Here is a 19,022-nt window from a genome sequence, read left to right as displayed (position 1 = left end):
TTTTAATGCCACACATCTTTCTGAGTCATGATTAATACACACACATCCTGTGATTATGACCCTCGGTCTGCCCCGCAGTTTGGGAAAATCAGGAAGTGATGCAGCAGTAACGTTGATGGCAAGGAGTGATGTGCAGTACTACAAACCAAATCAGGAAGCATAAGCTTACTGGCAAAACAATCAGGCCAAACATTCAGCAAATACACAACCAGGGCCAGTAGAAGTGCGATCACTGGCCAACAGAGACAGTTTAAACACATTAGCCAATATCAGTCCTAAATCATGTAAATACAACAGAACAAGTCCCCGCTGTGTCATAAACCGACTCATAGGCCATGGCAAAACTGGGAAAAAACACAGTTTCCATTAGTGTAACCTAAAGTTATTGAACAAATAAAAACTAAATGAATAACGCATGACGTGTATAAATCAGTCATATCAGTGTGGCTGAGCATAGAAAATAGCATAGGGGTGTTGAAAGGTGCAAAAACAAACAGGTAAATGAATTAATGGCAGTATAACACAGCAGGCAGAGAGCAGCAACAACAAGCCAGCAGAGCCTCACAGCCAAATTATAGCATGTGCCTGGAACCAGCAGCGTTTAACCTCTGCAGAGCAGCAGACTCAGGTGCTCCCAATTCATAATCAAGTCATTTCACACAGGCTAACTGTAAGACACCAGACACACCCACACACAGACAGACACCCTAGGCAGAGTCGTCTCAACTTCCTTTTGCAAAGATACTCACCAAGTTTGATGTGCACCTTATCAGTAGGTATGATAACAGAGGGGTACTGGTTGGTGGTGGGAGGGGGAGTAAGACCTGTGTTGGTAGGTGAGGCATTCAGCGGATAGCACACGGCCTCCATTAGATTTAGCTGGCCATTTCTACGCACTTTGTGGCCCAGGCCATACACCATGACTCGAGCCCAGGGAGCCTTGTACAAGCTTGAGCTAATAGTGGAAAAGACAACATTTCAAAACAATTTAGAGGAAATGAGGGTAAGAAATCTTAGTTCATCATGAAGTTTAATACAGCAAGGTAACTCACTCTTTGCGGCAGCCCAGCTGGCTCTCCTTGCATGATGCGATTACAAATGCAGCGCCTGGAAAGCTGACATCCATGCTAACCTTTGATTCTGTCACAGGAAACTCCTCAGATGTAAACTGCTCTGGTGCATTCTGTCAAAGTGAACAGAATTACAAGAGATGTTTAGCAGTTTCACAAAGTGGGTATGCATCCAGAGAAAAGTATACTGATTCAAGAACTGGTGAGGTCTGACCTGTAGGAAGCAGCAGATCTGCTTTGTCAGCTCCAGTAAGCTTTCCTCTCCTTGATGCAAAGCACGGGTGATGGCCACTGTCAGCCACTCTCGGATGGGCTGAGCATTGCCCTGATAGAACAGGTCTGTGGGTGAGCAGCTTTGGCCCTGGAGATTATGAAGCACTGACTGGGCCAGTAGAATAGAATTAGAACTAATAGTTCCATCTGTAGGAAGAACAAATTTGCCACATTTAAAAGAGACCTAGAAAGAAGAACCTTAGACTGAGAGGTCCAGTTATCCAACAAACCATATTTAAACTCACCAGGGAGCGGTGGAGCCAGCAGTTGATTAGACAGAAGCTGCAGGTGTTCCAAGGTGATGTCACGGATAGCAGGTATGTGAAAGAGACGAGTGAAGGTATGGGGATTCTTGGGGGCAAAGATGTTGAGCAGGGCCATACGGCAGTATAGCCGAGCCAGTGCGCTCTCACAGCGAAGCAGCTCCCTGAAGAAAAGTAATAAAAGAGATGTGATTTTAAGCACAGGTAAAGGATGCTTCTGCTGTACATTAAGCTCAACCCCACTGGGTCCATATTGTACCTATGAATCTGAATGTTGCTACTATCTAGTGAGACTAAGCCATTAGCTGCAGTGCGTCGAGATCCAGCAGGCGGGCGCTCCAGCATCTCAATAGGGTACCAGTACCTCACCAGCACCCCCTCACTGCGCAGGTAGGTCTCCACCTGTACCAGTTCATTCACCTGAACAAATACACAAGTACACAGAAACAAGTGAGTTTACCGTTTAAGGTACAAAATACTGAAGCACTAAGTATTGTACTCACAGAGTCCACATCCAGGACTACCCCATGCAAACCAAAAGTCTTCAACATGCCCCGGATAGCAAACTTTGGCAGTGCTGTTCCCCCCGTTGTGCTGTTAGTATTGTTGCTGTCAGGACAGCGGATGACGACAGTCAAGCCTGCGATGAAAAGGAGGTTATCATCAAGATCAATAGCGATGTTCCCTGACGTCATTTCAGCTTTGTTTGTGTAGTGATGTAGGTGAATTGTACCTTTGCGAACTTTGTCAATAGTGAACTTGTTGGCCTCATCTTTGATATCCTCAATGGTAGGGAGGTAGAGGTCATTCTCTTCATACAGGAACTCCACTGTCTGTCTAGCAATGTCAACCATTCCTGTTGCCAATGAAACACACCACAGATGCAAGCAGTGCCACAGACGTCTTTATCTAACCTTAATTATCCAAAGATCTTTGCTAAACTTCCAAACATAACATTAGCACAAAATATGCATAGACTCAGGATGCGTATGGTTTAGTCAATCATTCATTTAATAAACTGACACCTAGCTTATACTGTAAACCCAATAAATAGGCTGTTAACCTTTGTCAGTTAATTTGATGTCAAATACAACTGCAGCAACATAATTGTTACACCTTGTTCTGAACTGTTAAAGGATAATTAATTTTAAAATCTATTTATGAAAGTGCACCACTTGTAACTTGCATGAGTGCACCAAAATTATTAGCAATGAGGCAGAAAGCACTTCAGCAATAAAAATGTGATTCTAAAACTGGTGCCAATATGCAGTGGAAGTACACAATGGAAATTGAGAAGTTCTTCACCTTTATATTGTTTCCAGTTCTATTCTGTTTCATTGTTTTTTAAGCAAGTTTTGACCACTAATGATTTATGGCATCATTTCTGACAACTTTTAGAAATGCCATGCCAGCAACCCTCTTTCTGTTTGTGTCGTATTCATAATTAGATTCAAACGCAAAAATTATTTCACAACATTTTTACAACATGGATCTGCTGAGCTACTCCTCATCTTTGTCAAATGATGTTGAAAACAGCTTGAAGTGTTTTATGTTATAATAATTTGGCTTGTGCTCTGAAACTACCAGGTGAGCTACGGAAAAGTAGCCAAAACAATCCACTTGCTCGGGCTACTTTTCTGTGACCCACCCTGTATAAGTGTACACTGGTCAGTCACAACATTAAAACCACTGACAAGTGAAGTGAATAACACTGATTATCTCATTACAATGGCACTCTCAAGGGGTGGGAGATATTAGGCAGTAAGTGAACAGTTAATTCTTGAAGTTGATGAGCTGACAGCAGGAGAATGCGCTATAAAGTTTAAGGATATGAGCAACTTTGACAAAGACCAAAAGCATCTGAAGGCTAGGTCATCAGGCCCAACCCCACAAAAGGTCTACTGTAGCACAACTTGAACCTAATGTTGGCTATGTCAGAACACACAATGAATCACAAGTTGCTGCTTAAGGGGCAGACCGGTCAGAGTGCCTACGCTGCCAAAAGCGCCTACAACGTGCATGTGAGCATCAGAACTAAATTATGCAGGAGTGGAAAAAGAAGATCTGGTCTGATGAATCACATTTTCTTTTACATCACAGAGATGGCCAGGTGATAAGTGTCGCTTACCACAAGGAATCACTGTGAGACAAGCCAGTAGAAATAGTGCGATGCTCTGGACAAGGTTCTGCTGAGAAACCTTGGGTCCTGTCATCCATATCAATGTTACTTTGACACAGATCAGCAACCTAAACATTGCTGCAGACCAAATACACCCTTTCATGGCAACAGTATTCCCTGATGGCCTCTATCAACAGGATAATGTGCCCTGCCACACTGCAAAAATTGATCAGGGATGGTTTGAGGATCATGACGAAGTGTTGCCTTGGCCTCCAGATTCCCCATATCTCAATCTGATTGTGCATCAGAGAGATGTACTGGAAAAACAAGTCCAATCCATGGAGGCCCCACCTCACAACTTACAGGACTAAAGGATCTGTTGTTGCTAACATCTTGGTGTCAGATACCAGATGACGCCTTCAGAGGTCTTGTGAAGCCCATGCCTCGACATGTCAGTACTGTTTTGGCAGCACAGGATTGGGCAAGTGGTTTTAATGTTGTGTCTAATCGATGTATGTTTTAATGATATTCTTTCATTTTTTACCCAGCTGGAGAGCTCCTTTGATTTGGTCCAGGCCAGATTTCCTCTCTGCCTCGTTACGGAACCGCCTACGAATGGTAGGGAACACTTTGGTCTCCCAGGCCTTGACCAGCAGGGCATAGTGGTCCTCCTAAGGTCAAAACCAAACCAAAATAAGTTAAATATACAGGCACACACCTTTTTGTGAAGACACTGTGAAGAAGCAAAGGTCTCACTCACCCTTGGGACATCGTCATCATCCTCATCATCACTCTCATCATCTGCAATAGGTGGAGGATGTGGGTCAGGCCCAGAGGTGACCAGGTTCTCATAGCTCAGCTCAACCTTATAATGGCACGACAGGTCACTGTTGTACTCTGCATCAACAGAAAAAGACCAAGAGAAAATGCAGACTTTAACAAATGCTTAAAATGATACACACACTACAGAAATCTGAGATACTGGTGATAGACATACGTTGCTGTGCGACTGCAACAGCTGCAATCCGACAAGGGGGTCCATGGGAGCCAGAGTCTGAAGTAACACTAGCACCTGCATCATTATCACTGTCTGAGGCCATAGCAAAAGGCAGTGCTTCAAAATTTGCACTTATTTCCTCTGCAAGGTCTACACACAAGTCAGCTGCATTTCTGTGTGCTTGGCCTTCTGCGTATGCAAATGGCCGGTTTCCAAAGTTGGCACGGATCTTTGAGTTCTACAAAAGAAAATTTAAAAAACAGAAGATTAACTACATAAACCCAGAGGGAAAACTGTTGAAGAAGCAAAGAAAATATAGTGCACATTAAATTTAGGCAATGAGCCAAATTATACAACAGTTCAAATACACACTTTTCAAGGTTGTTTTATTCAGCAAAACCTACCTTCTTTTGAATGTGTACCAATGGCCACATTCCACCAGCTACATCCTCAAGAATGGGGCTCAGCCGCTGGCCACAGTAGGTAAAGTAGACCCGGCCTTTAGGGGCATGACCAGGAGGTGAAGGTGTGCCCTCAGAACGCTCCCAGCCTATTCCAGCCACATCACCTGCATTTATGCAAATACAAGCTCACCATTTCAGTAATGACTCAATGTTAACAGGTAATTACATATTTCAAAACATGCCGACACTTTTATAAAGTTCAGCTGAAAGAGGAGCCAGATAAGACACTGATGTTAAGGAGTTCAGTTCAAATTAGTATCATTGATTCTGCAATATGGATTTAAAAGTAGACTAAATCAAACAAAGGGACGGTATATTGTAGGGGGGGTAATGGTTTTTTTTTAAATGGGAATTAAATCACCAACAATGTGGAACACTAGAGAAGAACCTAATTTTAAAAGAATTGTGTAGTAAAAAGAGGTTAAATTAATGATTTGTACAGGAACACACACAATTTTTAGTTTAACCGGTTCAATTACAGATTCTATGATGATTTTATTGCTGTGGTTTGTGAAGAAAAACTGTATCAGACATCTTTTCAGATGATAGTCCACAACTACAACAACAAAGTATTTCCAGTCTCAAAATGACCGTGAAACTGAGTGGACACAGTATCAAGTATTCTCCTCTGTTCTTGCTACAGCTTTGCTGGGGAGGCGGGAGGACTGTTACACCCCTAGTATATTGTAAATAAAGAAAAACATTTTGTCTTCTGTCTCACCAGGAAGTAGAGCCACATCCAGCCTGACACTCTTCCACTGCAGAAGACTGGAGCCATTATAATGCACGGCCCTACCATTACTGACACAGACAGGAGACAGACACACAGAGATTGTCCAACACAAAAGAGAAGGATAGCAGTTAGCATTTAAGTCACAGACAGGCCAGTGGGGGGAAAAAAACAGTCTCTCAGGGTTAAAGTGCAAATAAACATACTTATGAAACAAACATGTGCCAACAGGGTTAGTCCATGCTCCGTCTCTCTTTTCTGCCTCAGTAGCAAAACCAAAGGACACAATTGGGCCACTGTCCTCCTCAGAGTCTCCATAGGAGACAATTTCTATCTCCCAGTAAAAGGATGGGGCCTGCAGAGACAAAGAGAAATAAATGAAAGACTGTGGACAGGCTGCAGTATCAGTGCATGATTTTATCTCACTAATTCACGTTACAAACGGAGATGGCAAATTGTAATGCAGGAGCACTGTGAGGTGCCCACCTGAACTGGTACAGGAGATGTAGCATAGATGAAAGTGCCTCTGGGCAGTCCCCCTCCAGCACTTGGATCAGCCAAGAAGGTGACAGAGGTCAGACGGGATGAGAACATGCAGGCACGGACTGGAGGGAACACTCTGGATGGACACCAAGTAATCTCCTTGGGCTGGTGACGTAAAAATATCAAAAGTACAAAGAGAAAATTGGGTCCAACAAACTAGTTAGCGCTTTTTCTGTCTCTGCAAAAAAGATTGTTTTTCCATCTCCTTCCATGGCAATTCTGTATTTTCCACTACAGCCAGTCCATATTTATGTTACATGAGAGTGGATCTCTTATACATTTGTTGTTGGTTACTGCAAAAAATTTAATGAATAAAAACCTGTCCCAATCCAATACTAAGCATCGGCATCTGTGCTGATCTGGGCATCTTTCATAGGATCAATCTCAGCCAGAATAAAGCCGATCCAATTTCGATCCTTATTTAGATCTGTACTTTTGTATTTGAGTGAACTCAGTAGCATTTCTGACATGTGTGTGTCACAGTTGCTATATTAATCGGTTCAGCTGTCCACACTGGGCATGTGTTGACTGGCACAACCTGAAGCCTATTTCTAACTTCAAGTTTATTTTTTTCACCGCTGCATGCATAAAACACTCCACAGAATCTACCAAAACAATGAAAGCTCCAACCAGATCTCCACCAAAATAGCGAAATATATCAAGCAAAAACAGTGAAAACACAAGCTATTATCAGTTACATCAGTCATACTGAACATGGCAGTTCTTGGTGTATACTGTACACCGTACATATACATGCAAATGTAGCCAGCAATTTTCTCACTGTCTATTATTTGTTGGAGATTTGGACCATAGTTCTCCCTTTTCCAAAGTGTTTCCGTAGGCTCCTCGGAGTGTTCCTGCCCAGAACAGACATTAGTGTGAGCCTCCGGCAATGTGCAAGATGTTATGCGCTGCACACGCTGTGCTTTTGGTGTAGACATGGTAAGTTTTATGCTTTTGTCCAGCGGTGTTTTGACAGTTGCCACCTTTTGTTAATGAAGGGTTATTAAGCTGTCAAACTGTGGGCTCATATAGGGACAAAAAGTAGTAGTTAGTATCTGCCCTGTAATGAATCTGTAGTTCTGAAAGTGTGCTGTCCAGCTCCCAGTTATTCTTTGTTTCATATAAATAATTTCAGATAAACTTAATATTTCAGAACCATGACCTGATCCAGTATTTGAATAAAAAAGCTCCTGAAAAATACAATGTGCCAGATTTATTTCAATTTCAATATGTTAGATATTTAATGAACATTTACTGTAGATAAATATAAGTATCGGATCAGAATGGGCAGATAGCCTACTTAATTTTCAAGGAATCGGATTGGTATCGTGGCCAAAAAGACTGGATCAGGGCATCCCGAATAAAAACAAAAACTATACAATAAATTTGGTATCTCCCACCTGGCGTCTGTCTGTCTGCAGTGGTGGAGGAGGAGGCCGAGCACAGTCCCGATAAAGCATTCTCACTCTTTCACACTGAGCCTCAACCATGCCAAGACGCTCTCCTGCACAAGGTGTCAGAACTCTGTTAGACACACAGTAGCCAGCAGGTACACCGAAATAAAACATACAGTATTTAAGAAGTTCTAGGTGCTCAAATGATTGGACATGCTCACCGGGGCTGCATTCTTGGGCAACCAGGTTGAGAACCTCAACAGCTGCAGGACACTGCTGAATGAACTCTTCACAGAAAGAGCTATCCTCTAGGAGCTGCGCCATCACCAGGCATGCCCTGAAAAACACCAGCAAAAACTCTGCCCAAACTATGGTTTTGTTGGGCATAATTGGACTTTTTCCAATATTAATACATTGTATATTCAGAGTTACAGTCTCCAAGGGTTTGAATTGGTCATATTCTCACTGCTACACCTTAGACCATCAGTAAATTTGGGACTTGTAAAGCCGACAAAGTACTCTCAAAACAGGACAGATCTGATACATCAGTATCCACCACTCTGTCATGAAATAAATGGCAGACAAGTTTATCTACATCACTGTTACTAACCTGGTTCTGATTTCAGCTAGCAAGCGCACTGCAGCCATTACTGGGCTGGAGCCATCTCCTGTAGCTGGTAGAGAAGTGTGAATGGAGAGACTGCCTTCCTGTGGCAGAAGCATGGACTGCACTGCTTGTACCACCTTTTCTGTGATTGAAAGCTTATAAAGCGGGAGAGCCTATTGGACATAAGAGAGACACACCTAAGTATCAGGCTGTGATTTTTCATTAAAACAAGACCTGCACTGTGCTGGATAATGGAAATAATACCTCAGATCTGGGAGTGCAGAGGCGTGATACAGGTACTGTCAGGATGTCTGAAGCTTTGCAAGCTCTCCTGTACTCACAGGAAGGAAACTTGACAGTAGCAATGCCCTCCTGCTCATTTATGGACATAACTATGCCCACACTGCCCAGCACACCTTTACCTACCACCTGCAGAGCAGAAGAAGAAAGGAAAAACAAAATTTGCCAGCAGTTACCATGTCACTGCTTTCAATGGATAAGATGATGCCATGTTGAAGTCCTTTTATCTCCTATACAGATTATAGCTTGAGTTAATAGGCAAACATAACATTTTCACCGTTTTAACCAACCTGGACCTCAGAGCCAATTTTGATAGTTTCTTTGAATCCTCCAAGGGCACAGAGTGCAGCAACAGCCTGTCTGCCAATGGCTTGTAGTTTAGCCAGCTTCCTGCCACTGCTGCTGCCATTCTCCAGAATACTCTCCGCATACTTCCCCAACTGAGGGATAAACATTAGCGCCCGGGAGAGCACCTACCACAAAACAATTATAACAAACATTATCACAGTATTACTGTGCCAGCCTAAATAGAAATTCTTTTCAATGATTTTAATGATACTCTAGTGAGTATTTGCTGTAAGATACAGTATCAGTTACTAGTTCCAAGTGTAGTAATTGCTATGCAGGCAGAAACGTGATCATTGTTTACTTTTTCAGCAGTGCTTGTCCAGATCTGAGCAGTGTTGGACTCAGGAGCAGTGAGCAGACTATGCAGCAGAGCAATAACCTCAGCAGCCATACTATTGGCAACATGGCCACTGATGAATGGCCTGACAGGGTCCGACCTATTCAAGGCAGGTTTTAAGAAGAGATATTACAACCACAATCAAGAGTGATGTCTGTTACATACACAGGTTGAACATAATATGGCATACTCTGTCTGCTGCACATAAAACTGTTAATCATACCTGCGTCTGCACATAAAACTGTTAATCATACCTGGCCAGCTCAGCATTCCTGTCCCGGCACACAGCAGTCTGAGCAGTTTTCTTCTTGTCACCAGTGGTGATGCCTCCAGCTGTCTCCTGGGCCAGAGTCTCTATAGGTGGACCGACACTCACTATCAGACCAGACTGGGCCCACTTGTTGGCCTTCCTCAGGGCAGCAGATGCTTCCTCTGTGATCACCTCACAGCAACCATTCTAGGGAGAGATTCAAATAGCATGGATGTGAGAAAAGGCTACAGTAACAGTCCTAATTGGTATGGTGAACATAAAAATTCTATTATTAGTTTTGATCTTTCATCCTATCAAAACTTTTACCTTGGTCATGTCTCTGTCCATTTTTACCACCTTTTCCATGTTCGCCCCAGTGCCAAGCCGAAAGGGGCGTCCCTCTGAGCTACTGCATTGTGGAGACAGTGGAAGAACACTCATGTCAGAGAAACCTAAATTAAATTCGCTAATGGGAAATGCAAACAACAACCTTTGGGGAAATCTTACCTGAGGAGTGGTTGTAGAACCTCATGAGAAGACTGGTCCTCTCTTTTGTGTATAAAAATTGACAGCTTGCCATCAACAGCCTCTCCCTCCTCCCCAACATCGTCAGACTTCAGAGCTCCTTTGGAACTGGCTCGGGACAGACTAGTGTCAGGTTCAGAGGAGCTGGGAGAGAGCAGGGTCTGGCAGCCTAGAAAAGAGGGAATACTGTAATTATGAAGAATTACCAGAGGAAGTTAACTTCATGACTATCCAGTTGTTTATCCAGTTTAACATGTCTTTGGCATGTGCTTACTTGTGCCACCCCCTCTTGCACACATTTATGTAGTACTCCTAGGTAAGAAAGACCAACCTGGTACTACATAGTCTGCCAGCTTAGCCAGTAGCAAGGCAGCGATACGTGAGGCAGGATCACTTGCATCTTGTTGCTCAGCATCTAGTGTGTTAATAGAGTAGCTCCACGAGGGCAAGGCCACGTTACCACAGTCCTCCACACTCATGAGAGGCAGGGCAGCTCGGCACAGCTGGAGGATGATAAGTACCAGCTTTGGAGAAGGTCTCTGATCAAGCAGCAGAGACAAGAGCTTAGAAACACAGGCTGGCTGGCTGAGGATAGCTTTCCCTATGTGACTCCTGAAATACAAAACAAAGGAACATATACGTACATTGTGTAAATAAACACACACACACACACATACATATACATTAGACAGACAGACACAGACAAACAGATAAATAAAAAAGAGATACATGACAAATTTAAATACATGAGATGTAGGACATAAAACTTTACCTGGAAAGGTCATTGAGCAGACTGAGCACATCCTGTAAAGCATCATTGCCTGCTGCCTGATTCCCACAGCACTCAGTGGCTCTGGCCAGGTGATTAGTCAGCAAGCTGGACACCTGCCGTGCCAGACCAGAGTGCACTGCATCTGTAGACCCACCTTTAAAAAGAAAAGATAACCCTTACTAACCTATATTACATATAGCCAACTATTTCATTTGACAGTGGGAAAAGCCTTAACATCTTTACCGTTCCATAGTTATAGTACCTTTTATAAATCAACACCATCATAGTTTTGCTTGACTGCAGTTCATGCATAATTAGAGTGAGGAGCTACCAACTTTTCATACCTTCCACCTTCTCCCACTCAATGCATCGGTTGGCCAACACCTGGAAAGCAGCCCAAGCCATGGTGGCCACTTTCTGCTTTTTGGTCTGCTTCTCATTTGAGCTACATTCCCTTTGACCACTTAAACTACACAGGCTGTCCATAAGCTGGACCAGACCACTCCGAACTAGGCACTGCTCCTCACTCCTAGGACAACACAGATAACAAATAAGAGTAAGCTGTCTGAGGGTCTGGTGGTGTAGAAATATTTAGACAGTTCAAGATGGAGTCTCTTGCCTGGTGTAGGGGATTGTGCAAAGCAAGCCAATGCTGTTGGCACAAGCAATGGGGTAGCGAGCACATAGTGACACTACAGATGTCATGGTCTCCCCAAAGGCCTCCTGTACCTGCTCTACCATTCCACCACAGGTAAGCTCCTCAATCCTGCGCAGATGGCACAAAAACACAGATGTATATAGGAAACAGACACAATTAAACACTGGTATACTGTGTCATTCAAGTTTTTATAATAATGAAATATGATGGCTACAATAGATTTAATATTTCAATACAATTAATGCAGTTGCATGTGTGTGCACATGTGTAGTAGGTTCAGACGGTTTATTGTGGCTCAGCTCCTCTTACCTTGGGCCACCTTGCAGTACCATAGTGACAGGCCCCACCAGGTGGGTGACGCCACCCACTCTAACAGCAGCAGTGAGTAACTCCCTCATATGAACAAGTGCCTGCTTCCGTGTGCTGCCACGTCTCCAACGTGTCTGTGCAGCAGACAGAAAACTGCTGCTTGAAACCTAGAGAAATGAGAAGTAGAAGACATCTCAATGTCAGATCAGAATTCACCTGATTCTCATGCAGCTATGGCAACAAAGAAATTAAAAAAAAAAAACTAAGGCATCAAGTGATAAAGACGAAACTTACAGCCTGATCAGGTGTAGTCCCAATAAAGGCAAACAGCTGTCCCAGCAGCACACTGTATGTTGGTTTGTCATGACTGTCTTCTATGGTCAGAGACTGCAGCAGGGTAAATGAGCTGCTGCGATGACTAGTAGGGTGATGTCGCCTCCTAAATAAATAAATAAATTCACCCTCTGTGCATTTGTATGATTTGTTAACATTAAATCTATTAAATAAATACCTTTGGGGGGCGTGTATAAACTCCAAGTCTTGGTTAGCTATCATCTCCAAGTCAGAGGGCGCAGACATGCTGCGCAGAAAGACTGGCTGCTTCACCATGGGGATCACCGTCTTGGCATCTGACACCGACTTAGAGGCTGATGCAAAAAATGAAATGAATTAGGTGAAGATAAAACTGGCAGACATTTGTGTCTCCCATGATTGATGTCTTGGGGAAACCCCTCTGAATTATGCAGGAATTTAATTACAGCCAAACAAAAAATATTAATTTGACAGAAAAAGGACTGTGACACAGTGCGTTTCCAAAAATTCATTAAAGACTATACCCATAAATTTAATAAGAACACTAGTTCAAGGACATTTCAGTAGTGCGGGGGTTTGACAACATGAGGCTTGAAGGAACAAGTTTCTAATCCCATCAAGGCTTCACTTAGCAACTAAAAGGATGGCATGTACCTGGCCCTGGTGTGCCAGCAGGTGTGGTGGTGAGGCTTCTGCAATGTGGGGCAATGGTAACATGGAGCAGCAGCTCAGTGCGGTTCATCAGACTTTTCACCAGCGCCTTAGTTTTGGCGAGGGGGGTGCTACTTCTGGTGTGTGTGGTGTTTACCTCTTGAAAGAACTTCTCCCTGTTGGTACAGACACAGTGTTATAGCATGGACTGACCTATAACATAACTATAACTAAAATAATGTGAATGTGATTATTTTGAATTACTTGCCTCAATGCAAGGACAACATTTTCCAAGTCACTAAAATCAAATGGGACTTCCTTCAAGGAACAAAGTAGTTCCAGCTCCTTAATTTTGTTCTGGTGCAAAAAAGTAATATATTATAAATATCAAAGCAAATGGTTGTGGTAATTTTATAATCTCTTGTGCAAATGTATGGACTAGGATACCTCAAAGAAGTGGTAGTCATGAAAGAAAGGAGCGTTGTCCTCCAACTTTCCCTGCTGGGCCTCTTCTACCTCATTCTGCCACTTCTGTTCCAATTCTGCTACACTCTGCAAGCAACACAGGAGCTAATTAGACACAAAGATAATCTTCCACTCCTTGGTGCTCTTAAGGATGGCAGATTGATTTACTTTTATAAGCTAAAATCAGGTGTACTGTTCAACCTTAAACTTATTTTAATGAATAACTTATTCTGCTATTGTTAATATTACATATATTATAGTTCCGTATTTTACAGGATGTTTTTTAATATACTGCCCATGATACATCTCCCCAATTTGTTATATCAACAGCATCCTGGTGATTAGAAGCATAAGGAAATATAAATATGCCAAGTATAACAAGAAAAAAAGATTTCTACTCCCTGTAGCCATCTGGAACTACTTTATTAAATATCTAACAAAAACCTTTCTTGAACAGCATTACTAAAAACAGACAAAAATGGCCAGCATGTATAGTGCCTTATTAAATATCTAACAAAGAACTTTCTTGAACAGCATAACTAAAAATAGACAAAAATGGCCAGCATGTATAGTGCACATAGGGGGATATTTACTAAGGTCCTGTGGGTCATTTTTTGGCGCTCAACAGTGAAACGGCATGCATTCGTATTTACTAAAGTGTCGCAGTGGGGTTTTGCGCAGAAAAACAGAAGAAATGTGGTACCGCAGAAATGTGCACATTTGGACTCAAAACTCAAGACACAACTGGACTCATATTTTAAGGCATTACCATCAAGTTAGCATTCAGGGGCGCAAAAATCGGTGAGGAGAGAATGGAAATTTATACAAATACTCTCACCACCTGATTTACCACTGCTGTGACAGAGGGAGCTGCTGCTGAAATTTAACGTCAGGAGTAAGCAGGTGAACAATTTGTGGCACTGCTGTCGTCGTGGCAGCTATTAGCCATCTGAGATCTCGCTGGAGTTATGAACACGTTAGGTGAAGGACAGGGTATTTGTAAATCACATCCATCGTTCGGCCAGAGGAGAATGTAAAGGACTTCTACAGGCTTGCAGATTAAACTATGCTTCAGTTACTGAATGAAATAAAATATGACTTGACTGGCAAGAGATTATATGATTAAAGTTCTGAAATGTGTTTGTTGATTTCTTGTTCTTAAGGTTCATTCAGAGTTTTATTCTACCCTTTTTCTAGGTCCATACACATACTACAGCCTTCAGGCAGCAGATCCTAAGCAGAGGTGTATTCAAATTAACACAGCTGCGGCTGTGCTCATTTACTGTACATCATCAGTGTTGGTAAATATACTGCTACATTTAAAAATTACTGTGGCACAATATTTTCCACAGCTGATGGCAATTTGTGACACATTTAAGAAATAGCCCCCCCACAGTGTATCTTTAACTAATGGTGAAGTAACAAGCATATCAGCCTTTATAAAAATCTTGCTGTGTAACAGAAGCTCACCTGCAGCTGACGCTCCATTGCATTGATCTTCTTGAAAGTCTCAGCCATGATCTTACACAGCAGGTCATACTCCTCTCCGTGATCCTCACGGTACTGGTAGTTCACGAGTGACTGGAGGGCATCCACCAGGCTTAGATGTTTTATGACACAAGATACTATACCCTCTTCCATAACATCTGGCCTGATCACCTCCCTTCCGGAAAAGAACAGTCCAGTATAAAAGTTACATCATGCATTTTACATGACATCTTTGAACACATCACTTCATATTGCTATAACCCTCTTTAGTAGTCTGTAAAAATCACAGTGCCTGAAATTGCAAATGATCTCTCTGTGCCACTTGGGGCAGTGAGGTGTACAATATAAAGATGACACATGCATACCATCTATTACTCTGCCAGCATGAGCCTCTTACTTGATGCTAGGACGGAACTGTGGTCGAGCCCTTCCAGACACCTCTCGTAGCCTACCCATGATGCCAGGAGGGAGGCGTATACGAGGCAAGTCAAAGTAGGTCCCTGGCATAAGGCCTGGAGGAGGGATGAGCACATCAGATGGGTAGGTGAACTCACGGTCTTCCTCAATAGTGAGCGGCAGAGGTGAAGGGCTGGGTGTGAGTGCAGGAGAAATGGCACCATTGGCTTCCACCTGCCACTGACACCTAAAGAAAGAACAAAGCCTGTCTGTCACCTTGGCTGCCAGCAGTTTTACTGTGTTCGGCTACATACAACTAAAGAACAGGCACAAATTCTTACATGGTACTATCATGGTGAACTTATTCTGATACTTTTATTTAACTTAGTCACCTTTGCAGCAGCTTGGAGCAGAGCAAATCATGGCAGGCTTCCTCCTCTCTTGTCACCTCTGGCCCGTTATAGAGAATGCGGAGCATGGAGCAGGCCAGTACTGACAGACCCAGTGCAAGGTCTGCCAGGAATGGGAGACCTCCAGAGACATCCTCGGATGACTCCTGAAAACAAAAACAAACAGCATCTTTAGAAATAGCTCTTGTTCTTCATGTTCCTCACTGCCAGTATGATTTACACCCAGTGCTCTCACATTTTACCTGAGCTCTGACGGTGCAGGAGAACCCCCACATGGCTTTATCTGGGGTGTTGTGTTCACGTCCACTCCTCATTTCAAAGGAAAATGTCACAGTGTCTCCTTCAACCTAAAACAGGATGCAGAAAAAGCTTAGCTTTTAAGACATGTGCACAGCATGTTCATTTGTGCAAAACAGCTTCTTTTACCTTGACAAGGTCTTTGGGCCACCCTGTCCCCAGCACACTGCGACTGCCATATCCCAGAGTATTCCCTCCATACTCCGTTACTTTACGACTGTTGGTGTTAGGACCAGCATAGATAACCAACTAAAATATCAGAGAAAACATTTAGTGTAAACTATCCCCAACCAGAGTTTTGCTGTTTGTGAAACTGCATACCAGGTTTGTAAACGTTACAAAGAATGAAGGCCAGTGTGCATACAATTGGTGTACTCATTACCTTGTCATAATCATACTGTGAGGAGCAGCGAGAATCAAAGCGAAGGTAAAGGCAGCGGGCTCCTGGGATGTGTACTGTCTCCTTGAACTTGTAATTGTCCCTCACAGGGTGCACCGTCTCTACTGTCTTTCCAGCAGCCCATGGGGCAGGGATTTTCAGTCCAGTCAGGAAACCAGGCTCCTCACGTTCATCAAGAATTCTTACATCAAGGATACAAGCAAATTACTGGTTCTACAAAACCGAGCTGCCATAATCAACTTCAGTGAAATCAGTTTCCTCATTAAAATGCTGTTATGCAGTAAAATTATATAATATATAATGACTTGGATAAGACTTAATACTTTTTTTTATTTTTTAACATTCTTATGGTGGACCTTCACAAAACTCACTTGTCATCAGCAGCACATGCCTTCACCCCCTGCCCTAGTGAGCTACCCATAGAGGGAGGTTCTTCGGTGAAAAGTGGAGACTGAGTCTTTAGCAAAAGTGCAGTCTGGAAAACAGAGTGGAATAAATCCTATGATGATGGCTACTTTCTGTATTCAAGGAAAATGCTTTATATTGTTGATAGTGGCAAGACTGCTACCTGGCTGGTGTAGAGGACTAGCTGCACCAACTGAGGCATGAGGGCATCAGCGAGAGTGAGGGTCTGCAGATTGGGGTGCATCAGTGCGGTGAGCAACACTGGCAGCAGGTGCCCAAGCATGGTGGCCTTGGTTACTTGTTCCAGGCCTTTTAATCTGAACAACAAGAAGAGAGAAGGCAAAAATTAAATGTTATGGTGATGAAAGAAAGTAGGAAGGTTAAAAGATGTAAAACGGAGCCACTGTGATTTATAAAAGCCTCCATTCATAAATGACTTTTAATGTATTGTGTTATTCTTATGTACAAGGCTGCACCATTACTGAGATTTAGCTAAATTTTGCTATAGGATGCAACAGTGTTTTTCCAGTTACATTATGGTTTTAAAGTAAAATAGTTGACACCAAAGATTCACTTAAACATCTGCTCATTCAATACAATAATTGTCTCATAAATATTAAAGGTATCCAACAACCACTGTGGCTGCCTACCCAAAAAGTTATCTTTCCACTCTGCAAAAGTATTTTTTAAAAATGCAAACATTCACCTGGTTTCTCTCTCAGGGATGTCACCGTTAATCAGAGCTGTGGTCACCTGCTGCAGGGTCTCCAGTACTTCATCACATCCCACCAGAATCTTGGTTGCTAGGGACAGGATGCTGCTTTGCAGTTCCTAAGGATCATACACAAAATAGGCCCACACTTATGTAACACCGCTTCCTTGATTTTCAACAACCAAGTTTCTTTCACGTTATATAAACAGTGTTCACACATTATTTTATTGTCAACAGATAAAAGCATACTCTGTAAAGTTGTACAATCAGAGCTGTTGCTTTAACAAGGAGACTTCTGTTTTCATCCTTTTTCAGCACCCATTATTACCGCTATTTAGAAACAACACATCCTTAATAAGTAGCATTAATATCAGTTAAAACTGCAAGTGTCATAAAAAAAAGTTGTCCCATAAAAAAAAAATTCATCTCCCGTTACTCCATTTCATGGACAAACACACAGAGACTCCACATACACACAGGTAGGGGTATTTAAAGGGGATGTTTACCTGTACCTTCATTGTTTCCCCTTGTAGGGAGCTGTCGCTGTCATCGTTATCATCGGGACGGATTAGAATTGTGTTACTGAGGAGGTGGTTCTGAACAGCCATGAGGTAGCGCAGACTAGGAGAAACCACCTACAACAAGTGAAAATCCATCTCAAGTTGGCATGAGCAGAATCTCATAAAATGTGTGATCTGAGCACAGATGCTATTTAAGTGTAGCAGAACAGATATTCATACTGGTACAGTGGACAGCAACTTCTGGAAATCATCTCGAGCAACAGTCTGACATTTGGTAATGAGGAGGCAGGATTCCCGGACAACAGTCTTGAGGATACACTGCAGGAGCTCATCACTCAGTCTGTAAAAGAAAGAGATCTGTGACACTGTAAACAAGTATATACCTACGTGGAGCTAAACCAAGTTTTTAAACAAAGACATGACATTGCTAGGACAGGGTTTCCACTTACCTGTAGTGGTCATCTTCTTCACTCCCAAATCTGTTCTTCTGTAACTGGTCTGCCAAGTTGGTAAGGATGACATCTCGAAGTTGAGACAGGCCACCGTTTCTTTCCCCTGAGTAAGACACAGAAGCACACATAAAATGAGATACAGTTGCCACAGAACAGAGGCAGTGTCAGCTATATTTAGAAGCAAGTTTTCACCTTCAGTTAGAACCAGTTTCAGCAGTTTGTTGAGCTCAGCTTCCCCCTGATACAAAGTATTCAGGCCTGAGCTAGAGAGACAGAAAAGAGATACACAAAAAAGGCTGCTTTAATTCTTTAACTGTTAGTTCTGCTTTATACAATGCACTATGTAGAAAATATGCCTTACCTGATGGCCAGGCACACCTCTCTCTGAATCTCTGTTCCTATCTGATCTACTGGCGCCATAAGCAGCTGCCACAGGAGTAGGCCTGAACGACGCACACTCTCCCTATTTTGCGCCGACTGAGGGTTGAAAAACTTGAACACCACCTAGAGAAGGCAGACAAAAGAATAAATAAACTAAAAAAAAAAAAAAA

At 42.7% G+C, this 19,022-nt stretch overlaps 1 protein-coding gene across 1 annotated transcript in view; it reads right to left on the bottom strand.

Annotated features, from left to right (window-relative positions):
• Positions 1-19,022, bottom strand: part of LOC109954969 (probable E3 ubiquitin-protein ligase HECTD4) — a 39,795-nt gene that overhangs the window by 9,215 nt on the left and 11,558 nt on the right. Inside the window, 47 exon segments of the mRNA XM_020590691.1 lie at positions 750-955; positions 1,053-1,183; positions 1,285-1,490; positions 1,589-1,770; positions 1,866-2,026; positions 2,110-2,246; positions 2,340-2,462; positions 4,270-4,396; positions 4,486-4,622; positions 4,723-4,960; positions 5,127-5,290; positions 5,908-5,987; positions 6,123-6,271; positions 6,403-6,564; positions 7,863-7,966; positions 8,078-8,193; positions 8,467-8,636; positions 8,728-8,892; positions 9,054-9,236; positions 9,413-9,548; positions 9,703-9,905; positions 10,026-10,107; positions 10,206-10,392; positions 10,555-10,835; positions 10,996-11,149; positions 11,340-11,524; positions 11,615-11,761; positions 11,963-12,129; positions 12,257-12,401; positions 12,474-12,609; positions 12,929-13,101; positions 13,194-13,282; positions 13,373-13,477; positions 14,861-15,053; positions 15,276-15,521; positions 15,667-15,830; positions 15,927-16,031; positions 16,111-16,230; positions 16,364-16,562; positions 16,753-16,856; positions 16,950-17,103; positions 17,493-17,617; positions 18,005-18,133; positions 18,239-18,359; positions 18,469-18,574; positions 18,664-18,734; positions 18,833-18,975. Of these exon segments, the coding sequence (XP_020446347.1) occupies positions 750-955; positions 1,053-1,183; positions 1,285-1,490; positions 1,589-1,770; positions 1,866-2,026; positions 2,110-2,246; positions 2,340-2,462; positions 4,270-4,396; positions 4,486-4,622; positions 4,723-4,960; positions 5,127-5,290; positions 5,908-5,987; positions 6,123-6,271; positions 6,403-6,564; positions 7,863-7,966; positions 8,078-8,193; positions 8,467-8,636; positions 8,728-8,892; positions 9,054-9,236; positions 9,413-9,548; positions 9,703-9,905; positions 10,026-10,107; positions 10,206-10,392; positions 10,555-10,835; positions 10,996-11,149; positions 11,340-11,524; positions 11,615-11,761; positions 11,963-12,129; positions 12,257-12,401; positions 12,474-12,609; positions 12,929-13,101; positions 13,194-13,282; positions 13,373-13,477; positions 14,861-15,053; positions 15,276-15,521; positions 15,667-15,830; positions 15,927-16,031; positions 16,111-16,230; positions 16,364-16,562; positions 16,753-16,856; positions 16,950-17,103; positions 17,493-17,617; positions 18,005-18,133; positions 18,239-18,359; positions 18,469-18,574; positions 18,664-18,734; positions 18,833-18,975 (7,111 nt within the window).

This window comes from Monopterus albus, unplaced genomic scaffold (genome assembly GCF_001952655.1).
Source record: "Monopterus albus unplaced genomic scaffold, M_albus_1.0 scaffold12.1, whole genome shotgun sequence".
Lineage (NCBI taxonomy): Eukaryota > Metazoa > Chordata > Actinopteri > Synbranchiformes > Synbranchidae > Monopterus > Monopterus albus.
Note: the sequence above shows the minus strand (reverse complement) of the source record. Positions and strands in the feature narration are given on the sequence as shown.